The sequence below is a fragment of the Sebastes umbrosus genome, chromosome 23 (genome assembly GCF_015220745.1).
Source record: "Sebastes umbrosus isolate fSebUmb1 chromosome 23, fSebUmb1.pri, whole genome shotgun sequence".
Classification (NCBI taxonomy): domain Eukaryota; kingdom Metazoa; phylum Chordata; class Actinopteri; order Perciformes; family Sebastidae; genus Sebastes; species Sebastes umbrosus.
In genome coordinates this window covers 6303718-6324238 of record NC_051291.1, presented here as the reverse complement: position 1 = coordinate 6324238, position 20521 = coordinate 6303718, and the positions used below count along the sequence as shown (strand labels likewise).

At 42.2% G+C, this 20521-nt stretch overlaps 1 protein-coding gene across 7 annotated transcripts in view; it reads right to left on the bottom strand.

Moving 5' to 3' along the window:
• celsr1a (cadherin EGF LAG seven-pass G-type receptor 1a) overlaps positions 1-20521 on the bottom strand; it is a 98908-nt gene that overhangs the window by 55869 nt on the left and 22518 nt on the right. For all 7 annotated transcript variants that reach the window (XM_037760244.1, XM_037760243.1, XM_037760250.1 and 4 more), the window contains exons 2-3: positions 1250-1605; positions 880-1168 (exon numbers count right to left, since the gene is read on the bottom strand). In XM_037760244.1, the coding sequence (XP_037616172.1) occupies positions 880-1168; positions 1250-1605 (645 nt within the window). The remainder of the gene's footprint in view (positions 1-879; positions 1169-1249; positions 1606-20521) is intronic.

The following is a 20521-nucleotide window of genomic DNA, read 5'->3' as shown; positions in this document are numbered from 1 at the left end:
TATGTCCAAGTGACTAATGGGAACAACAATTTCTGAAATAGTATAATAGACTAGGTACGTTTTAAAACAACAACGTTATTAAAGCTAAAGTGGTTTTGGGTGAATGGGTTAAGTGATATCTGAGATCTGGTTTGACCAGTACAGTCAGCATTCCGCACACTTCTATACAGCAATCAATCTACTGTATGTGTGTGTGCAGGTGGCTATACCTACAGTATTTCCCCTTCCTGCACTGAGGTCGACCTCAAGCTACAACAATAGGTGCTGAGAGCTTTTACAACCTGTCAGTGCGGTTTGGCCATTTTGTACCGATCATTCAAGTCTTTGTCAGAAAGAATATGAGCCCTCGCACATACTTATAAAGGCTTTCTTCTCTGGTGGCTTTAATACACACAGGCTTTTATCCCATATGTGCAATTTGTATTAAGCACCATAAAGTTTAGTTAAGATATTTTTGTCCAGTAGTCAAAAATACTTTCAAAATAATACAAATAAATAAAGAGGTATCAAAAATAATCATTTATTTTACTTTGATAGTCTCTCCAATGATATGCAAGCTACAAAAACAATGAAGACCTATAGATTAACTGTGTCAAAGGTCATAAAAGTTGACACTAACATCATATGTAGATTTGATGGAAGATTATTTTGAAAATATTTTTGTAATTGCACGACAAATCCTGCCAGTATTGGGGCAGTGGAGGTCTACAACCAGGATCTGTACGCCATAAATTGCAAAAAAACGTCCATCATAACAGTCTGTAATTGGGTCTAAGTAACAAAAATTAATACCTAGATAATTAATTTTGACTTATTTTTAAAGAAAAATAAGTTGAGCTTCAATGATTTATTACATTTCCTTGTTTATTTCCAACTCACCCGTGAAGTCTTCCTGGCACTCGCAGGTGTACCCTCCCTCTCTGCTGCGGCACCTCCCGTTGTTCTTGCACGGCCCCGAGTAGCAGAGGTCGATCTCGGTCTCACAGTAGTCCCCGGAGAAACCGTGCGGGCAGCGGCAGCGCAGCCCGTTGATGGGGTGGATGGGCCGAAACAGAACCGTGTTGGAGGCGATGAACGGAGGCGAGCTGTCGAACTTCAGCACCGACACGCATTTCATGTAGTTCTCGCAGGGCTCCCGCAGGCAGATGTTGTCGTCAAACGGCAACACCTGGAGAGAAGAGGAAATCTCAGCCTTAAAATGCACTTGAATGTGTATATGTGCATTTAAGTGTGTGCGTGTATATGTTACCTCCTGAGACGATATCAGCCTGAGCAGAGTCCTGTTGAGGTAGATATGCTCCTGCAGCTCCTCCGAAGGGAAGAACGTCCCTTTACCCGGGGCGCCGCCGGGCTGCATCGCCGAAAAGGTCACGTTGAGGATGGAGCCCTGCACGTCGGTGTCGTTCTGGATGTTGAACACGAACACCGCCTCCCGTTTGGTGGAGAGCACGGCCGCCACGCCCTCGAGGAAGAGGCTGAGGAGCGGGGAGAGGAAGCGCTCCTGGGACATGTTCTCCAGGCGCACCGTGATGCTGTTGGTCAACATGTCGTCGGTGATGATGGTGACGCGCAGCGTGCAGAGGGCCACGACGCGATGGACGCCATCTGGAGGAAAGAGAGAGCAGATGTTTTAACGTTTACACACTTTTACTTATTGGCGGCTCCTAACAAAGCAACAGGTTGACATACAACTCATTTAATATCAATAAATCATCTAAACTGACATCAGAAAACTGTAGTCTGATGGAGTAATACAAAAGACAGGCTAAATGCTAAAAGACTCCCAGTTTGTCCTTAGACATGAGGCCAGGTTTCAGCAAGGTGAGTGCTTTCTATGACACAGTGCATATCAACAAAGCAGATTAAGCCAACAACACACACTCTGAAGCCAAAGGTGTTCCCAAGGTTGCAAAAAAAAATTTTAAAATCAAAGTTCATTTCAAAATAAAAGCAACTAATTCTAGGCGTGCGTTACAATACAAAAGTTTTCCATCCTGTAATAGTCCATATACATTTCTCCCACATATTTTCCGACTAATATCATGTTTCACTGAGACTAGATGTCTCTGCCACTTGATTTACTGCCAAACGGCTCCCTCTTCATGTCTCTGGACAACAACTGTCTCTGTCTCCTCCACTAATGTCCACTCATATCTGCCATTAGCTTATTCTTCAGTTTCTCACAGTGTCTCAGAGTGGTCTATTAATATTGTTTCCGAGAGACATATACCAACAGTGGGCACAGCCGGTATGAGAAAAGTAAAGCGTTTTTTTCGGACATTAAAGCGTGTAAACATGTTCTAGTAGAAACCCAAAATACAAATATGTGTGTGTCTTTATGTAAGAAAAAGACTCAAAAGAACAGCATGAGCCACCAAAGTAGAATTGTATTCCCTAAATTATGATTGCATTCACTGAATCGTGCCAGTGTGTGCATGCATTACTCTGCCACATTATGAGTCTGTGTGCATTCAAGTGTCTGTGTGTGTGTAAACTGTCAGTTGATGGATCTCAAGTGGGATAACAGTGTTTTCCCCCGACCTACGGGGAGTGACAGGTGTGGAGCGCTGCAGAGAAATAAACACACAGTAGCCAACAGACACTCAGCACCGTGTTGAATGAGGCACATTGCAGCAGCCCCAGTACACCACAGCTGCTGCTTAATGTCACCGTCCTGCAGAGTGACTCGTTAATAATGCTCAACAGTGACGAAATTTCAAATTCTGAGTCGTGGATTTGATTATTAGCCATAATGTAACCATTCAAGACTTACCACGAGCTTGTGAAACAATATATGCTTCTGTAGCCTCCAACCTTGGTTTAAGAAAAACATGTTTTATTCGTGCTTTCATGGAGAAGTATTACACTACCCACAATCCTAAGTGTAACAACAACGTCACTGATATGTGGAGCTCGTTGTTACCATGGAAATGTGTACCATTGAGGCAAGAAAGTTGCTGAATCTGCTTTCGTTTTAGATAAACAACAGTTAGTTTAAACGTTTTTTGAGAGTTTCCATTCGCAATGGTTTATGGGATGAGTAGTTCCCTCACTCTTAAAATATTTACGAACACAGTCTTGTACCTTTACCTTTTTTCTGTTTTCCAAGTTTTTTTTGCTCTGAATCAAATGTTTTATGGTCACGATTCATTTCATAGGTTGTCTTGGTTCCATGCTTAAAACTCTTTATATATGGATTTTCTGAAACGTCAATGAAGCAAATTAATGCGAAATTCACTTCCAGATCTGGAGCCGTTCAGAAAGTTGGCTTTCACTATTGAGCTTCATTTGTGTCTGCATGTATGAGTGCTTTTTGTCTCTCTGTTGCCTCCCATGCACCTTGATTTATTTCCACCGCAGACATGAACTAGCTCAGCTGCACTGAACTAATTGACCCTCATGTTGCATCCCATTGTGAATTATTCGTCCTCGTGCAGTTGCAGTTGACCTCCAGTCTGGTTAGCGGTTAGCTTCAGACATAGCCTGATGAGCCGGCCTGTCCGCACCCTGCTCTGATCGACCGAGTTCAGGGTCCTGAGAAACGACCTCATCTGAGAGTGACAGGGCACCTGTGGCCGAACCTCACCGCGACTCTTTCACCCCCTAAACACACACACATACTTGGAAACACACACATGACGCACTCATGTGCTCGGTATGGCCGGAGCAAAGCTGTGCAATCCGACCCATCTCTCTGCCCCGTTTCAACAGTATTACACCCCCTGTGGATTTCATCTGGCCTCACCACCTGTTGTCAGCTGTATTCAATCACCCACCATGTGCCCTCTGCAGCCTATAGCCTTCTGTTTCCCTCCATAGGCACCGGAGCTTACAGTTGTGCCAGAAGTAGGTATGAGACCAGACCCAGCCGTCCCCAGGGGCAGAAATCCTAGACTGATCCAATTACTCCCAGCCGGGGCTTGAATCAGACCGAATCTACTCCGACTGGCAACTACTTAATTCAATCTAGCGGCAAAAAGTGCTACAAAGTAGACAAGTCAAGCTGTTAAGCTGCAGCAGAGAGGGCACAGGAGATAGGACCGGGTCCAACCAGTGTTGGGTTGAAGCTAATAAAAGCTTGCAGCGACAAAATAAAAGGCCTTACTGTTAAAAAAGAAAGTGGTAAATCTTGTATTATGGTGATTTATTTTAAATATCATAATTCTCAGATTTTTAAAGGGGACATATCCGGCTTATTTTCAGGTTCATACTTGTATTTGGGGTTTCTACTAATGCATGTTTACATGTTTTAATGTTCAAAAAACACTTTAGTTTTGCTCATACTGCCTGTCTGAATATACCTGTATTCACCCTCTGTCTGAAACGCTCTGTTTTAGCGCCTGTCTCTTTAAAGAGGACCTATTATGCTTATTTTCAGGTGCATACTTGTATTTTGGGTTTCTACTATAGCATGTTCCACTACAGCTCTACTCTGACAAGCTTGACAAAGTAGAACGCTTGGTTGGTATTATGTGTTACTTGGTGACATCACCACGTTACAAAAGAAAAGGCAAGACTTTAAGCGAGGCGTTTCAGGCAGTTCAGGAGCAGTGTTTCTGTGGGGGAGAGTAACTCCCTTTGGCGTGGATTTTGTAACTTTGCAGAACTTTACAAGCACAAAAAAGCTATATAACACACTAAAGGAAAGGGGGAAACAGCACAAAAGCATAATAGGTCCCCTTTAATGCCGAGTCAAGAAATACACCAGGTGTGCAAAGTCACATCTAATGAGTCTGTAACCAAGTAGGTCCTGACACAATCTGTTACCACACACACTCACATTTATTCATTCTCGTTTCATATCCAAACACACAAACTACACACTGACAGCACTGCTCAGTGTGAGGCTTTCACACGATGACTGACACCGCACTTCATCACCTATTCTATACACAAGCAGAGCTATTTTGTGACTAAGTAAACTAAAGCAGATTAGCGCTCCGACACAGTCAGCGCTCCAAGAATTATTCCCAGGGTGGGAATTGGCAGAGGATGGCGGGGAGGAAAAATGAAATACAGCATTGACACCACAGAGCGAGCTGCAGGAGCCACGACCAGAGATGGATCCAGAAATGATGGACCGTGACGGAAAAGATCACAGGATCATGGAGCAGAATTTATGGGGCAGAAATAACAAGGGCGTTGCTGAGAAAATCCGATGGAGATTGCATCGGCTATGCAATCATGCGGCGCCAATTATAACATAAGTGGTGTCAATTTTTAAATACTGTAAGAGGAAGGTCTTTCATACTCAAAAACTACTTTCTGACCAACGCCAAGAATTATTTTCTTTTAAATAGTTGTTTGTTTCCTTTCTCCTTTGGGGCACCCGCACTATTTATAGAGCCCACCAGCTGCTAGCATGGTATCACACACACACACACACATGCAGAGGATGGGCTGAACCGTGGAAAGGGTGTGTCACGGACAGACACCACGGAAAAAAGAAATGCTATCACATACACACACATATAGGCACCCACCAGCAGACACACACGGGTTTAACAGGACTTACTACTACTGAGAGAGTTTTAATAGATGACCCTCCGAGCAAAAACAAGCATCAAAGCTGCTGCGTTAATCTCAACACTTTTGAAGTATCGTGGGTAAATTGCTTATTAACTATACACGTCTTCTTATCTCTATTAGCTGGCGTGTTTACAAGCGTCCACACACTCACTGGATAACCCTTGTAAAAGATCAGCAGTGTGTTTACAGCACGTTATGGTTTGGTTATTGTTGCTTTTACAGCACTGATAAATGCTTTTAATTGGGATCAGTTTATTTAGTAGTCTGTATTTATTGAGGTGTAGGTGCATTAATTATCAACAGGCCACACATTTAGAGTCTCACATTGGGCTGCGGAGGTGATAAGAGCTGTTAATGACCTGTGAGGCAAGCCGCAAAAATGACACACTTGTGCACACATACACACACACGCACACACACACACACACACACACAGGTCTCTGTCTGTGGTTTGTGCTCGTCGTATCCAACCTACATTGTTGACACACAGTCTGTCCAGCTGTCACTGTGAGGGACACCCACACACAGCTCCCTACGACACACACATACGCACGCACGCACCAGAGGCCCCACAATATGATATTATTGCGATTTTAAACATTTTGCAATATGGTGAGTATTGCGATAAAATAAATAATGCAATTTATTACCTTTTTTTAACTGCAAATTATGCCTGCATTATCTGTTTTATCTAATAAGATACAGTTTTCAGAGGTCAGAGGTCAAGGGACCACTTTGAAAATGTCCATGCCAGTTTTTCCTTACCAAAATTTAGCATACATTTGGAGCGTTATTTAGCGTTATTCCTGACAAGCTGACATGATACGGTGGGAACCAGTAGATTCCTTTGATTTTATAGTTTCATATGATACCAGGATCTTCATTCTAGCTTTAAGACTGAGCCCGCTACAACCTCTGACAGACGGAATAGCGGCCGAGCCTGCTGGCGGGCCATCAGATTGTTAAGAGGTTAATAGTTTACATAATAAAAGATCGATACTATGTATTTGTATTTGAGACTTCTTCTCTGGTTTGCAGATACTCTGCTATACAGAGACAACTCTGGTGGCCTCCCCCCCCCAACTACAATGTGTAAAATCAACAACAGTGTTTGGTCAGTTAGTGAGAGGGACGGTCAGTAAAACAGCAGAAAACAAACAAGACATTTGTAGCTGCGACAGGTTTCAGCGAGGTGACGAGCCCACCAGGGAGACACACACTTCACGCCTTTCACACACAACCTCCTTAAAACCATTTTGAAAGGTAAAATCCAGGCTACGCATTCTCCTCCGATAAAAGGCCGCTGCTTTCAATTCATTCATCTAGGTTTCACTCTTTTGTTGTTGTTTTTTTTCTTTTCCTGAAGGGATCGAAGTATTCCTTCCTTCAGTGGCCCGTTCTCAGCTGATGAAGTGATTTCCATCCTGCTGACATTTATCACGACTAAAGAGGATGGTAATTGAGAGCTTAAAATGTTACAAGCTCAAAGGAGGCTCGCCGTTATAAAGGCAGGAAACCTATAAGAAGGGGCATTGTAAAAAATTGTCTGTGCCATTTTTTCACCTCGCAACACTTTTTTTACTGCACAGTTAAAGTTTTACAGCGGAGCAGCCAATGAAAACTGCTGTCAGGTAAATCCCACAGAGCAGCAGACAACTTTCTCCCTAAAGGTTTCAAATATTTGAATCAACACAAAGCCTGTAACCTGAGCGGCCTGCAGCCAATCGCTGGGCAGAAACTCAACCGTCAGCTCCACCTTATTGGACACACCTGAACACTCCCAGCCTATCAGGGAGTGGCAAACAAACACCAAGCTTGACTTTAGAGCTGATCAAACACACACACACTCTTTGAACAGTACGTTTCTCTAATAAAGCATCCCAGTGACAGGAAACACTGATCCAAAACAATAACTTTGCTCTGAGCTGAGTTCCTTTTCTGCTTGTCCTCTCATCTCTCTAATCTCTCTTTGTGTGCCCAAACTCCATTAAAACATTTTAGTTTTCCTCAAAGGAAGCATTGCCCTCAATAGTAATTGCAACTGTTCTGTTCAGAGGCCAACAAGATGTCAAGTCTCATCTCCATTTTTCTCCCTTTTTCCTCTCTCACGGCGACCAGCGCCAACATCAGATCACGTATCAGCAGCTTGCAGACACGCTGACAGACATCCTGTAAGCTGGAAGCGGAGGGAAATCACCCCACAAAAATCACACTGAAGTTAACTTAATCAAAGCACCGTCAATCAAACGACGTAAAGCCAAATTGACAGAAAAAAAAGAGATTATTATGAGCAGGAAATGTCTCAGTGAGTCAAACTCCCACTCTCTCTTTGCAATCATTTTACCATATTACACAAGATAGTATGCAAATTGTAAGGTTGAACCACATTTGAAGTTATCTTTCTTTCTCATCATCCTTCCCTTTAAAAAAAAATCAAGAAAGATAGCAAAGAAAAACACCACTTATGGCAGACTAAAGTGGTTCCCTGACTGCTTTCTGCCGCAGTCAAACCTACTTACATTATGTCACGCTGGTCACAGTTGTCCTGATGTAATGAAACATCATAATTATTAATAATAATAATAATAATAATAATAATTTAGTTCCTGTATGAAGGTACAGGTGGAACACACAGGGCAGGTGTTATTTACACAGTAGCAATGCCTACTCAACTGCGTGACTATAGGCTAACCATCATCAATATTGAAAAGACAACAGTTAATCCAGCATTCGTGCTTTCTTAAAGAGGACCTATTATGCTTTTGTGCTTTTTCCCCTTTCCTTTAGTGTGTTTTATAGTTTTTTGTGCATGTAAAATATCTGCAAAGTTATAAAGCCCAAAGTCCACCCCAAAGGGAGTTACTCTCCCCCACAGAAACACTGCTCCTGAACTGCCTGAAATGCCTCGCTTGAAGTCCCGCCTTGTCTTTCGTAACATGGTGATGTTACCGAGTAACACATTTGCATAATGCCTACAAGTAGTTTGGCAGGCCCTCAAACAAAGCTTGTTAGAGCGTAGCTGGAGCGGAGTCTAAAGACGTCATATCTAGCGGACAGATAAGAGAGTTGTATCAATCTTCTTATCCAACCCAAAAAGGCTGATAAGCGTCTTTCTCTAAACGATCAAACCTTTCCTTTAAAAAAATGTCAGTTCCAAGTCAAAGCTATGGAGCAAAAGATGGACGGTAGGTATAGCCTAATTTAGCATTCAGTATAACACTGTTTCACATATTCCCATCATGAAGTAGGCGATGTGTTTTAATTATTTAACTCGTTTAGCTTTAACCATGAGGCGGTGGTGATTTCAGATGCAAACAAAGGCTAACTGAGGGTAGATGATTAACCACAGGAATGTCAGAGGCAGCAAAGTTAATAGATAAAGACTAGAAAGAAAGAGAGATTTATGGGTTCTCAGAAATAAATCTAGAGCACCAGACTCCTGCTGTATTTTATTTCATACAACATTTTTAACTTCAAAGGGGGTACCGTTCTTGCAATTCATCCAACAAGTTGATTTCTGGAGGAATAACAAAAGCCTAAACTCCAGGTTGTAACACAAGTACAATGACAGCCAAGAAACACCTCGCTGTCACTTTAATCGCAGCTTTACATAAGAATCGACAGAGTCGCGATCCTACTCGACGACCTCTGTCAGCTTACACTCAACGCTAGAGAGCTTCTATCTGCTGGCTGCAGTACACTCGCTCATATCTGGAAGCACTCAGCACTCAAGCTGTTGGCCGTATTTTTCCCTCAGGTATGTCCGTGTGATTAAAAGCATCGAGGACAGAGGAGGGCTAAGCTTTGAACACTCACACGGACACATGGAGATAAACTTGGCGGACACGCAGACCACTGGGCAGTCAGACAGGGGTGAGAAAGGGAGGGAAACTGCGGACAGAGACTGCGAGCGGATGGGAATGATCTACTGTGTGTTATTTAATACGCAGTGTTGGTACGATATGGGGGAATGAAAACAGCAATAAAGAACTGGAGGGAGACAGATGGAGGGTTACGCAGTGTGTTTCACTTCCGTCTTGTAATGCAGGAGGTTGTCGTGCCAGGGTTGCAGGAATTGTGTGTGCATGTGTGACCGTATATCATCGAGTCTACACACTCGACATAAACACACAGCTGTCGCAGTCCAATTTCCCCACAACACCTGCAGCTCTTCAGGGGTCCAAAGACCTCCCCTACTCTACCTCCTCTTCTGCTCTTCATCCTTCACTCAGTGACCACACTCGTGGGATTATCTCTCTCTCTCTCTATCATTCTCTCTTCAAGCCTTCATAGAGCAAAAAAAAAAGTTGCAACAGGCCGCACAAAAGATTCCTTTCAGCCCAGCAGTGAGTAGTGGAAGTGGGTAGGGACTGTGGGTGAGGTCTGGGTGTTGGGTGGGTGCGTCGAGGTTGTCAGAAGGATAACATCCCGGTGAACAGGTGGGATTACACACAGACACACTGACTGAACCGGGATCGGTGATTGGGCCAAACAAACAGCCATGAGAAACAGGTGGGAAGGCAGCTAGCTCATTGATCAGACTGGGAATAGAGGCTTTGAGACACACAGATTCCAAACCAACGATGTAGTAAATATGTTTATCATTGAAATCGGGAAATCTTACGGGAAAGCCAAACAGTTCTTTTGGATTTCTGTGAGCTTTTTGTGCTGGTATCATTGCATGTCTATCAAACGCTGTACAGTATACCACTGGCTTGGCCTTTTGTTTTCAGTTCTGGACACATCAAATGTCTCTAAAAGGATCCAGAAATTACTTTTTCATTGATTTGACATGTGAGAAATTAACCATGCAAATGCCAAAACCTGTTTAATTTGATAATGTTCTAATAGTTTTTCATTAAGTTTGAGGGTTCCCAAAACAAGTCGCCATAATCGACGATAATTTAGCAAAAAGATGTAGGCTAGTTTTGTGAGGTTTATCATAACATGGACAGCATTATCATTGAATAAGGTCAATCAGATCAAGTGCACCATGTTTGAGGAATAACATTATAATCGCAGGCCCATTGTCCAAGAGTGGACTCTTGAGCCTGAGGCCATATTCAGACAGACAATAGTATTATGAAAAACATAGCCCCCCTTCATTAATTTGAATGGGGGACAGCTGCGTCGGCTTAGCGGGGGTGCCAGCGCAGAGGCAGGGGGTCCTCTCGTTTGCCGTATTTCCACCATAGTGGTGCACAGCGACCAGCTCTAGGTCGGCTTGGAAAGGCCCGGGGGTGTAGTTGGTGGTTTACAGCACCCGTCGCCCAGACCTCGCCGCTTAAACCCTCACAAACCCCCCCAACCTGACCTAAAACACGGACCCCGTCTCGTTTACCATGCTTTTTTATTGCCGTGTCATCACCATTCATATCTATACAACCAATATCTTTATGATTTAATTGTTTATGAGAAGTTCTTCATAGATCTAGCCTCTTCATTCTGCTCTCAAAGTGCACCAGATTGATGCAAAATTTTCCTTCTAAATGCATGATGTTTCCAAAGTCATTGAGTAATCGTGTTAAATAATTGGGATCTCAATCGTGATTATGATTTTTGCCATTAATCGAGCAGCCCTTGGTGCTGCATTGGCCAACCAAATAAATGCAATACCTTGTCAGGTTATACAAGGTTTTGTTTAGTTGTAGCTCAACAGCTATGTTAGTGGAAGCACAATGTGAGCAGCACAACAGCAGCAGCTACAGTCCCATGTTAGTGCCCACATTTGATCCATTCAACCACAAGTACTGCCGCTATGTGCGCAAGTTGGACAAAAATAGTCTAAAAAGATTGCTTTGTATCGCAGTTGAAGGCACAAGCCGCGACATTGGCAGTATTGACAGCTGTATTGCTTACAATTAAAGTATATCTGTTCCATCAGACAATACATGGTTGAAACACATCTGGTGTAAGCAAACCGTCCGCACACCGTGATAATGTGAAACCTTTGGCTTGGCACACGAGGGAGTTCAGAAGCCTGCGCCGCTGTATCAACTTCTCCTCCACCTTCACCTCCAAGCAGAATGGACTTTCACAAGCTCCTCAACAAGTGCCCTTAGTGGCTGTACTTAAGCGGAGCACTCGGGGGCATCGAGTGCCAGGCCAAGAACCGACCCGGCTAGAATATCTATGTCCCATTTAGGATCTCTGTGAGAGAGGGGGTGAAAAGAATAGAGGCTCTGTTCCTGCCCAGACAATACTAAACGAGCCCGGATGAGGAGGCCAGACAATGCAAAGCGAGCCCAAATGAACGCCTGGTTTGTTTTAGTGCCGGAGGGTAGACTGGTATTAGGGCACTTTGTTAGCTCATCGCTTGTTAGGCTGTTGCCAGATAGAGTAATTAATCACAGAGATACTAGAGAGACCTCGATCGGCGAAGTGCAGATGTGGACATGAGATTGAAAGCAGAGACGGGAGGGAGAAAAGACATCAGGCTCGTTGTTGTGACACGGTTTCTGATGATAGAATCAGCAGCTGGTAGAGAACATCACATTCTGCTGTTAACAAGTCCGAGAGGACGCCCTCGGGACTGAGAAAAGTAGAACGAGAGAGGGGGAACTTTGTGGGAAACTGGATTAAGCTGTCCAGCCCGTGTAAATCAATCAGAAATGTCTTTGTCAGCTAAATCAGGAGGGTGTCATGCGATGCTCGCTTGGCTCACACAAACTCAATTATAACATTTCAGAGCATAACGCCAGTTGTGCTGCACAACACCAAGCCCAACGGCGCACTATCAAGCACCATTAGCTCTCTAAACGTGCAGCTAATCGAAGGCATTATCGAGTCACTCTCGCTGCTGCTTTCATAATTGATTTTAAAACACTGTTAGATCCACTTAGCTGCTCCACTCAGTCTTTTAGCTGCGTCAGCCGTCCCCCCCTCTCTCTTTAAAGGCCCTCCACTTCTTTTCATTATTAAAGGTTCAAAAGGTTACAGCTTCCAGGTGTCGTCTGGCTCTGTTTTCACCAGATGATGTTTGCCTTTAGGCATAAGATGTGGGCCAGGCTTTGCCCCAAACGGTCTGAAGGTAAATTAACGGGACAGAAAAACGATCTGACAGCTGAGAGACAGTTTAATTGAAGGCTTAAATTAACTGTCACTTTTAATTAAGCATTCAGTATCTTGCCAGGATCTAGTGGTAAAAGTGACATCCTGTTTTCCTCAAAAGACCTTCAACTGATATCACAATTTGTTTTGAGTGCTATTTGTAATTTAATAATTGTGGGTATCCGTTTTTTTTTTAAAAAGTGGATGTGATATTTTGTATCGTGTCTCTTAAAGTGGAGGAAGGGGTGAACTCCTGTACAAGTCCGAACGCGTACTGTCATCACCTCCAGCAGGTAGCCATTAGCCTTTGACATCATGTAAAAACTAGAATGAGCCTCATTACGACCTGTCAGAGCCGGGAGATGAAAGGAAGCAAACTATGGATGTTATCTAGGGCTGTCGAAGTCGACTAACAATACGATTTTGAGTTTTTCCACAAAGAATCCCACAAAAGCACCACTTTAAATCTTGTGTTTACCAGAGATGTGCTCAGACGTTTCTTGGAAATAAGTCATTCAGCATGAAAAAAAGCATACAAAAATGACTAATCAACTAAAGAAATCTTAGTCGACTCAGACCAAAACGACCGATTAGTTGACTAGTCGACTAAGAGGGGGTGCTCTGGTGCGTTTGTCCATTTTTTCACCTTCATTTATCGGTTTGTTGATGTCAATCGAACCGAGACTGCCTGAAAAAATGGACTCGATCCACTTCCAAGTGGACGCTTAACTACTAATAAGTTCTTGTGCTGATAATGGGAACTTCCAAGAAAGGGAAAAGCAATATATTAAGTCATTTTAGTTAACTTATTTGCACAATAACAAGACACAAAGCATAAAAAGGATTGTGCTAATGACATTTAAAAACAAAAATAACATCTAAAATCAAAATGTATCAAGGTAGAAAAAATGCGAAATCATTTACCATGTATGTAAATCTGCACGCGACTTTATGGAATTTCCACGACGAATCAGAGAGTGGTGTAACTCCCATGTAATTTGTTTACCCAATAAGATGTTATCAGGATATACTGTATGAGGGACGGTCATACTTATTTAGATGTGAATGGTAGCAATGTAATGAGATGTTTGCTCTAAATGTCATTACTATTGGAAATATGAGCAGCAGCTATATATCGAGCAATACTTGCTCTGCTTGTTACTATCATTTTGATATAAGAGTGATAAATATACTCGCCATGTAAACTAGTATTACGATGACACGTGAGTAATAGCAATATAATAGATAATACCAATGCTTACCCTGCGTGTGTAACTAATATAATAACAATATAATAACTTCTTTACAATGAAAAATTAAGTAAAAAAAAAAAGTGAGTGAAGCATAACAGTCAATACTGAGGTAAGACGCCTCTTTTTCATCCTGCTTCTACCTGAATGTAATTTCCAATAACATATGAGGTCATATGAGACACAGTAGGTGAACCTATTTATATGTAGGATTGTAGTTTTTTAGATTCACATGCACACAAACACCTACATACATACGCGTTAATACCTCTTACGGGATAGCTGGTGTCTACTAGTGTATCACCATGGTGAGTCTTTTCAGCTCGTGTGTGGTCGGCTGATTAGTATTAGATCTTTTTAAAAGTCCTTATTCAAGAGATCAGGAGAGGGTGAAGAGTCAAACGGGCCTTTCTCTGTTTCACAGAGAGAATCACTCAACTATAACCAGGAATGCGCACACACACACACACACACACACACACACACACACACTATGTAAAGCCTCGTCAACAGTTGGTTACGCTCTGCTGCTCTGCACGCACAACATCCTCAGACACAAACATTTCCACCTGCCCATAAAAACAAACACGTGTAAACACATTTACAAAATGTAGAAGACAACATGTACATCTGCACACACACCGCTCCTCCCTTCACTCCTCTCCAGCATTGATCCCGGTTGATAAGCTAACAGCGGACAAATAGTTGGTCTGGTGGGGGCGCGCACTGATCAAAAGCCTCCTCACAGGTCGGCCTGCACCGCTCTCTTAAGAGCTACCCAGCCATGAATGGCCTAATAGGACCCGAGTATCCATTACACTGACACTAGATCCCGTCTTTCTCTCTCTGCCGTTAGCTGCTCTCTTCCCTCGCTCATCCTGGCTCTCCTTCACACATTTCCTTTCATTCATTTCCATTACAGACACTTTATTGGTGTAGTAAAATGTTACAGGTTTTAATTGCCGAGTCAGTTTACAAAAGCAACAAATCTACTTGAAATATAAACACAAAAAGCAATATAGTAAATAATAAAAGGAATATATTTTGAACTTTTTCTGGTAGTTCCTGACTTTTCTTTTCCTTTCCGTTCTCCGTCTCATTCCAACTCCCTACTTTCCTCCGTGTCTTTCTCTCTGAGGAGGTGTCGGGTTACAGTTATTGTTGGTGCTGGTTACTGATAAAAAGAGTGCCTAGTTACCAGCCAACGCACGATTGGCTCTTTTCAACAAAGCGGCTAGGAGGGGCGGGGTGGTGTAGGGAAGGTCGCCCTGGGAAACCATGAGACTTGTGTCAATTTAAATAGAGACTCGGGCAAATCTCCAAGACGTTTGTGCGTGTGTGTTCAAGTGTGTGGATGTGTGCATGTGGGGTTGTTTTCGGAGGACAAAGCTCGGGAGACACTGACCCTTCCGACACCCCTGAATACCCCACCGACACCTGCTGAATGCCCGCTGGATACCCCCATCCTGCCTCCACCCCTGCTGGCATCAAAGTGGCACTCTGCCAAACTCCACCTCCTTACAAACACACGGGCGGCCCGGGGAAAGAGACAGTTGCTGCTTAATACAGACAAATAATCTTCAAAATGAATGTTTTTTACAACCAATATTCCAATTTATTATAACTTAAAATAAGGAAAAGCAGCCAATCCTCAACTTAATTTCCTGTTATTCAACTAACCGATTGATCAAGTGATTGTTTCAGCTCTGCAATAATGTGACAATATTTAAGGAATGATTATTGGTGTTTTCAAAAGATAGTTACATACAAAGCAAACAGATAGAGGCTTTAATTGCTCAATTCCCTCAGCTAGAACTGCCTGATAAATTTAGAAAATGTACTGTAAAATCATATCTTCATACAACTGTTCGTATGATTTCTCACAAAAAGTTATTTTTCTTATTTTGTTAAAATAACTACCAAAGTGGCATTACTTATGTACGGAAGATACATGACCAATAAGCCAACATTTGGGTTACTACGGAAGTGGGAGTGTAAAGATCTTAGTTGCATTGCAGTTATGACTGCACCTAAATAAATTATTACTCAGCAGCCTTTTGCATCACTCTTCTATCTGGTGACTCCAATTGGAAGCTTAATTGAAGCATTAAGGTAATTAAGGTATTTATAAGAAGGTAAATGGACTGACGTTGCATTGGTAATGTGTCTTTGAGCCAGCCGTGAACATTTAAAAGGTGTAACTCAAGTTAAAGCTGAAGTAGGCAAGATTGGAGATTAAAAAAAGTTATTTTTATAAAACGGTCGCTATATCCTGACAGTAGTACATGAAACAGGTAACCTGAAAAAAATCATGTGCCTCTGTGTCCTCCGGTGCTTCTAACGGCATCTGCAAGATTTCACATACCGGAGGAAAACAAGCAGTCAGAGCTGATCTGAGGTCTGCTGTCCGTATGCCGTCTATGAGAGCCGGCTGTCAATCATTCGCGAACTCCGACCAAACGGTCAAACTAGGCAGCGCTGATCAAATATGAATCAATATTATGTTACGTTTATGCCTATTTCTCGCCTCAAATGTTCCGGTCACAGCCAATAGGAACGCTCTCTCGATGAAATGACCTGTGATTGGTCTCCCTTAGATTTTTTAAAGTCTGAAAACAGAGCTATGAGGAGGAGCAGAAGTCTAGTTTTCTCTCAGAACACTTGAATTACAATATGCTGAAAGGTTATTATGGAATTTTTGCCCAATGATGCCAAAAATATACTGCCTACTGCAGCTTTAAATAGAGACTGCATGCTTACGTATTCCTCTGGGTTTTCCACTTTTTCATTACTCAAACAGTAATGATGTTACTATGCTGAAGGAAATCACACATATCCTCCCCTTTTATTGTTTAACCTCCGCTCCCCCAGCAACTGGCAGGTCTGCTAGTTACAAGGTCAGCCACTAGATGAAAAGAATACCTGCCATTTCTCACTTTATGTCTGCTGTCAACCCCAGAGGGCAGGAAAAAGCGAATCAAACACCAAAAGAATAGAGTGACTTTTACAAAAGCAGGCTGCCATAATTGTTACTTTCCATTCCTAATTAGCCATGGCAAAACTCCCCAACTACCTCACCCTCTGTTCTCCTGTCGAGTAATCGAGGCCTGGAGGCTTGCTCTTAAGACCTGCTGTCAACTTCAGGAAGTCTAAAGAAAACCCTATAAATTGTTTGTCAGAGGACGGGTTGAAAGCTAACAATTATCACAAGACGGCACCGCGAACGCTGAGCAGCCAGTGACACACATCGCGGCTTGTAAGCCGTCTTCAAAGATGTCTTCTGTAATAAATGTGGTAACCGAAACTAAGCTTAAATGAACAGTATGGTGGTCCTTTTTATATTATTTGTGATTATCAACAATAGTAATTCAATGTATTTACATTCTGCAATTACCTCTTTCTATAGTAGTTCTCATTGTTAGTGGCGGGATCCGCCATTCCCGCACTTGATTCAGATTGCCTTTACATGCACAGGAAACAATGAGTGTAAGTCGAGCTGCAATGATTAATCGATTAGTTGTCAACTCTTAATTAATCGTCAACTATTTTGATAATTGATTTGATTAGTTTATGTAATTTTTTAAGAGAAAAGTCTTTGAGTTGTGGATAAAACAAGACATTTGAGGACGTTATCTTGGGCTTTTGGAAACATTGATTGACATTTTATAGACCAAACAACCAATCAATTAATTTAGAAAATAATCAACAGATTAATTGACAATGAAAATAATCGTTAGTTGCAGTAATCTAGCGTAACTGTTCTACTTTTTTAACTTCTTCTCAAAAGCCACTGGATTAAAATGGGAAAAGAAATACTTTCGCCAAGCTCACAAACAAAAATATTAGAGCTGCAAAAATTAATCAAATAAATTGATTAGTTGTCAACCATTAAATCAATCGCCAACTATTTTAATAACCGATTAATCAATTTGAGTGAAATTAAGGAAAAGAAAAGTCAAAATTCTCTGATTCCAGATTATTAAGTGTGAATATTTTCTGGTTTCTTTACTCCTCTATGACAATAACAAAGCATTTGAGGACGTATCTTGGGATTTCAGACACATTTTCATCACCATTTTTCACCATTTTCTGACATTTTATAGACCAAATAATGAATCAAGACAATAAGCGACAGATTAATCAACAAAGAAAATAAGCCCTACATGACAGTAATCTATATTCTAATCTTTTAACTTCTTCTCAAAAGCCACTGGATAAAACCGAGAAAAAAAAAATACTCTTGTCACGCTCACAAACATAAATATAGTACATGTGTCATTAGTGTTACGTATCTTGGGAAGCTGAGATTGCACTCCAAATGTTTGGCTGATTGCCCCGACAGACACACATGTAGTATATCAGCTGTTCAGACGCTGCGGGCCAGTTGGTCACCCAGCCAAACATTTGCTCAATCAATGAAGTCATTCATGAATCCATTCAGTCATTAAATCAGGCAGCCGGTCAAGCAGTCAGATTCACTGATTCATTCATGCGTCCGGTCCATCGGTTAGTCAGCGACCAAACCAAAAACAGATTGAGCGGATTGAATACGCTGTTGATACAGACGCAGATGGTTGGACTCGGCCGGGCTCACAGCCCACCTGGAGCTGCTGGCTGCCAGCTGACCTCTTGATGTTTCTATCCTCCGCTGGCCCTGGGCCGTCACGGATTCAGCCAACAATTCAAATACCTTACTCTCTCTCTCTCTTTCGGTTACAAAAAAAAAGGAGATTGCAGAGCTCAGGTGCATTTCACAAAGACTGTTGTGTCTGGGTTTTACGAGCCCTTACTGGGTTTTTACTGGTCGGGGGCCTTCATCATGTTAATCTCCGGGGAACCCGGTAATTCCCTAAGGTTTGTGGAGGGAAATTAAGACAGAAACAAAAGTGAAATGTAGGAATCTTTACTTTCATAACCAGAAAGAAACAGCAGCCATCAGCTATAAAAGCATCTCTATTTGAATAGAGCCATCCCGTTTACAAGACTATTCTCTTTGGAAGCAATAAGTAGATGTGGCCACAATGGGGGTTGCTGAGGTAGAGGAGTAGTGGTGTAACAAAGAGGTACGGTTGAGCGGAGAGGAATAATTCCTTCTCACCGGGAGATTCTTTGAAGTCCGAAAAAGAGAGAATGTGAGGGGTAAAAAAAAAAGGGGAGATGCCCCCCACCTCTTTCCTCTATCCTTCCTTCCTTCCTTCCTTTCTTCTCTCCTACTTATTTCACCTCATTTTACTCCCTTTCCTCTCAAGATTCATCTATCTCCCTCGCTTCGCCTCTTATCACTGTGCCAGAGCTTCCACCCTGTATCTTCCTCCTCCTTCTGTTCACCTCTCTCCCTCTCCCCCCATCGTCTTCTCCTCCAGAGGGTCAGTTAAATGTCAATGTATTGTGCTCGGTGACACGGCCGACAAGAATGGTGCGTGATAATGAGTCAGCTTCAGGACAAAAAAAGGAGGGAGGCAGTGAGACGTATCGGTTTCTGTCAACTTACCAGTTTCTTTTATAGAGTATCACCCCTACCTCTCTGAATTTAAATTGCCACATCAGGCCATGAAGCTTCCTTAAAAGGATAATTCGGGGTGTCAAAGCAATGTACTGTTGTGGACGGGGCCGGCAGCAAAACGTATTTTAGCCACTTAAAAGAAAGGCCCGCCTAAAGAAAAATAATTAAAGGTAAGTGGTGAAAATGTTCTAAATATAGCGTACACTTAAACTGATATTGATTGGTCTACCATAAAATTAAGTTTTTTTTCCAATGGAGTCTGGTTACTTTGGCGAGAGCATAGATAATAGCTTCAGTTTCCCGAAACATAGACTGTATAGCTGTCTGACAGCAAGGCAAACCAGGGAAAATATTCTAAATATAGCGTACACGTAAACTGATATTGTTTTTCTTTAGGTGGGTCTTTCTTTTAGATGTCTAAAATACGCTTTGCTGCCGGCCTCGTCCACAGCAGTACATTGCTTTGCTTCCGAGTAGTAACCCCTGTCTGCTTCTTCAGATTGCCGACCATCATCTGCTGTAGGTAATACACTGACTATGGATAAGTACCTCATACAACCCCACTTAAAAACACCCAAACTATCCCTTTAAAGTAAATTAGAGAAACAAAATAAGTCAAAGTGCTCACTAGAGGCTACACAGAGGTTACATTTTCTTCCAGTCTTTCCTTCTCCCAAAGATATTCAGAGTTTTCTCCTCTTACCACTCCGACCTTGTCCCGATCCTGACCTTTTCTCTCCTCCTAATCCTGCTTAAAAAGTTATTATTGCTCATGCATAGTTTGAATGCTCATAAATGGAACATGTTTATTGTCATGTATAAAACAAAAGGGCTTCTTTTGACAAGAATTTGTCAAAACTGACACCACTTTACCACATCTTAGCGCGGGTGGTCCCACTGGTTCTCACCAACGTTGACAAATTGACGGCATTCCTCACTGAAATTAAGGTAGCAATTACTGTCAACGCGCAGTGCAGCTAAATATAGCAGCTTCTTATTATAAGGGAGGCTGCGGGACATAAAGCCATCTTTATATTAGAAAACAAAAGACAAACTTTGAACTTTCTAAATCAACTTTATATTGTTGAATACAAAATTACATAGCTCTCAGTCTCTTTACAACAGCATCTATCTGACACTGCTGGCAAATAAATGACTACATCTTGACAATGTGTTCATCAAAATTACA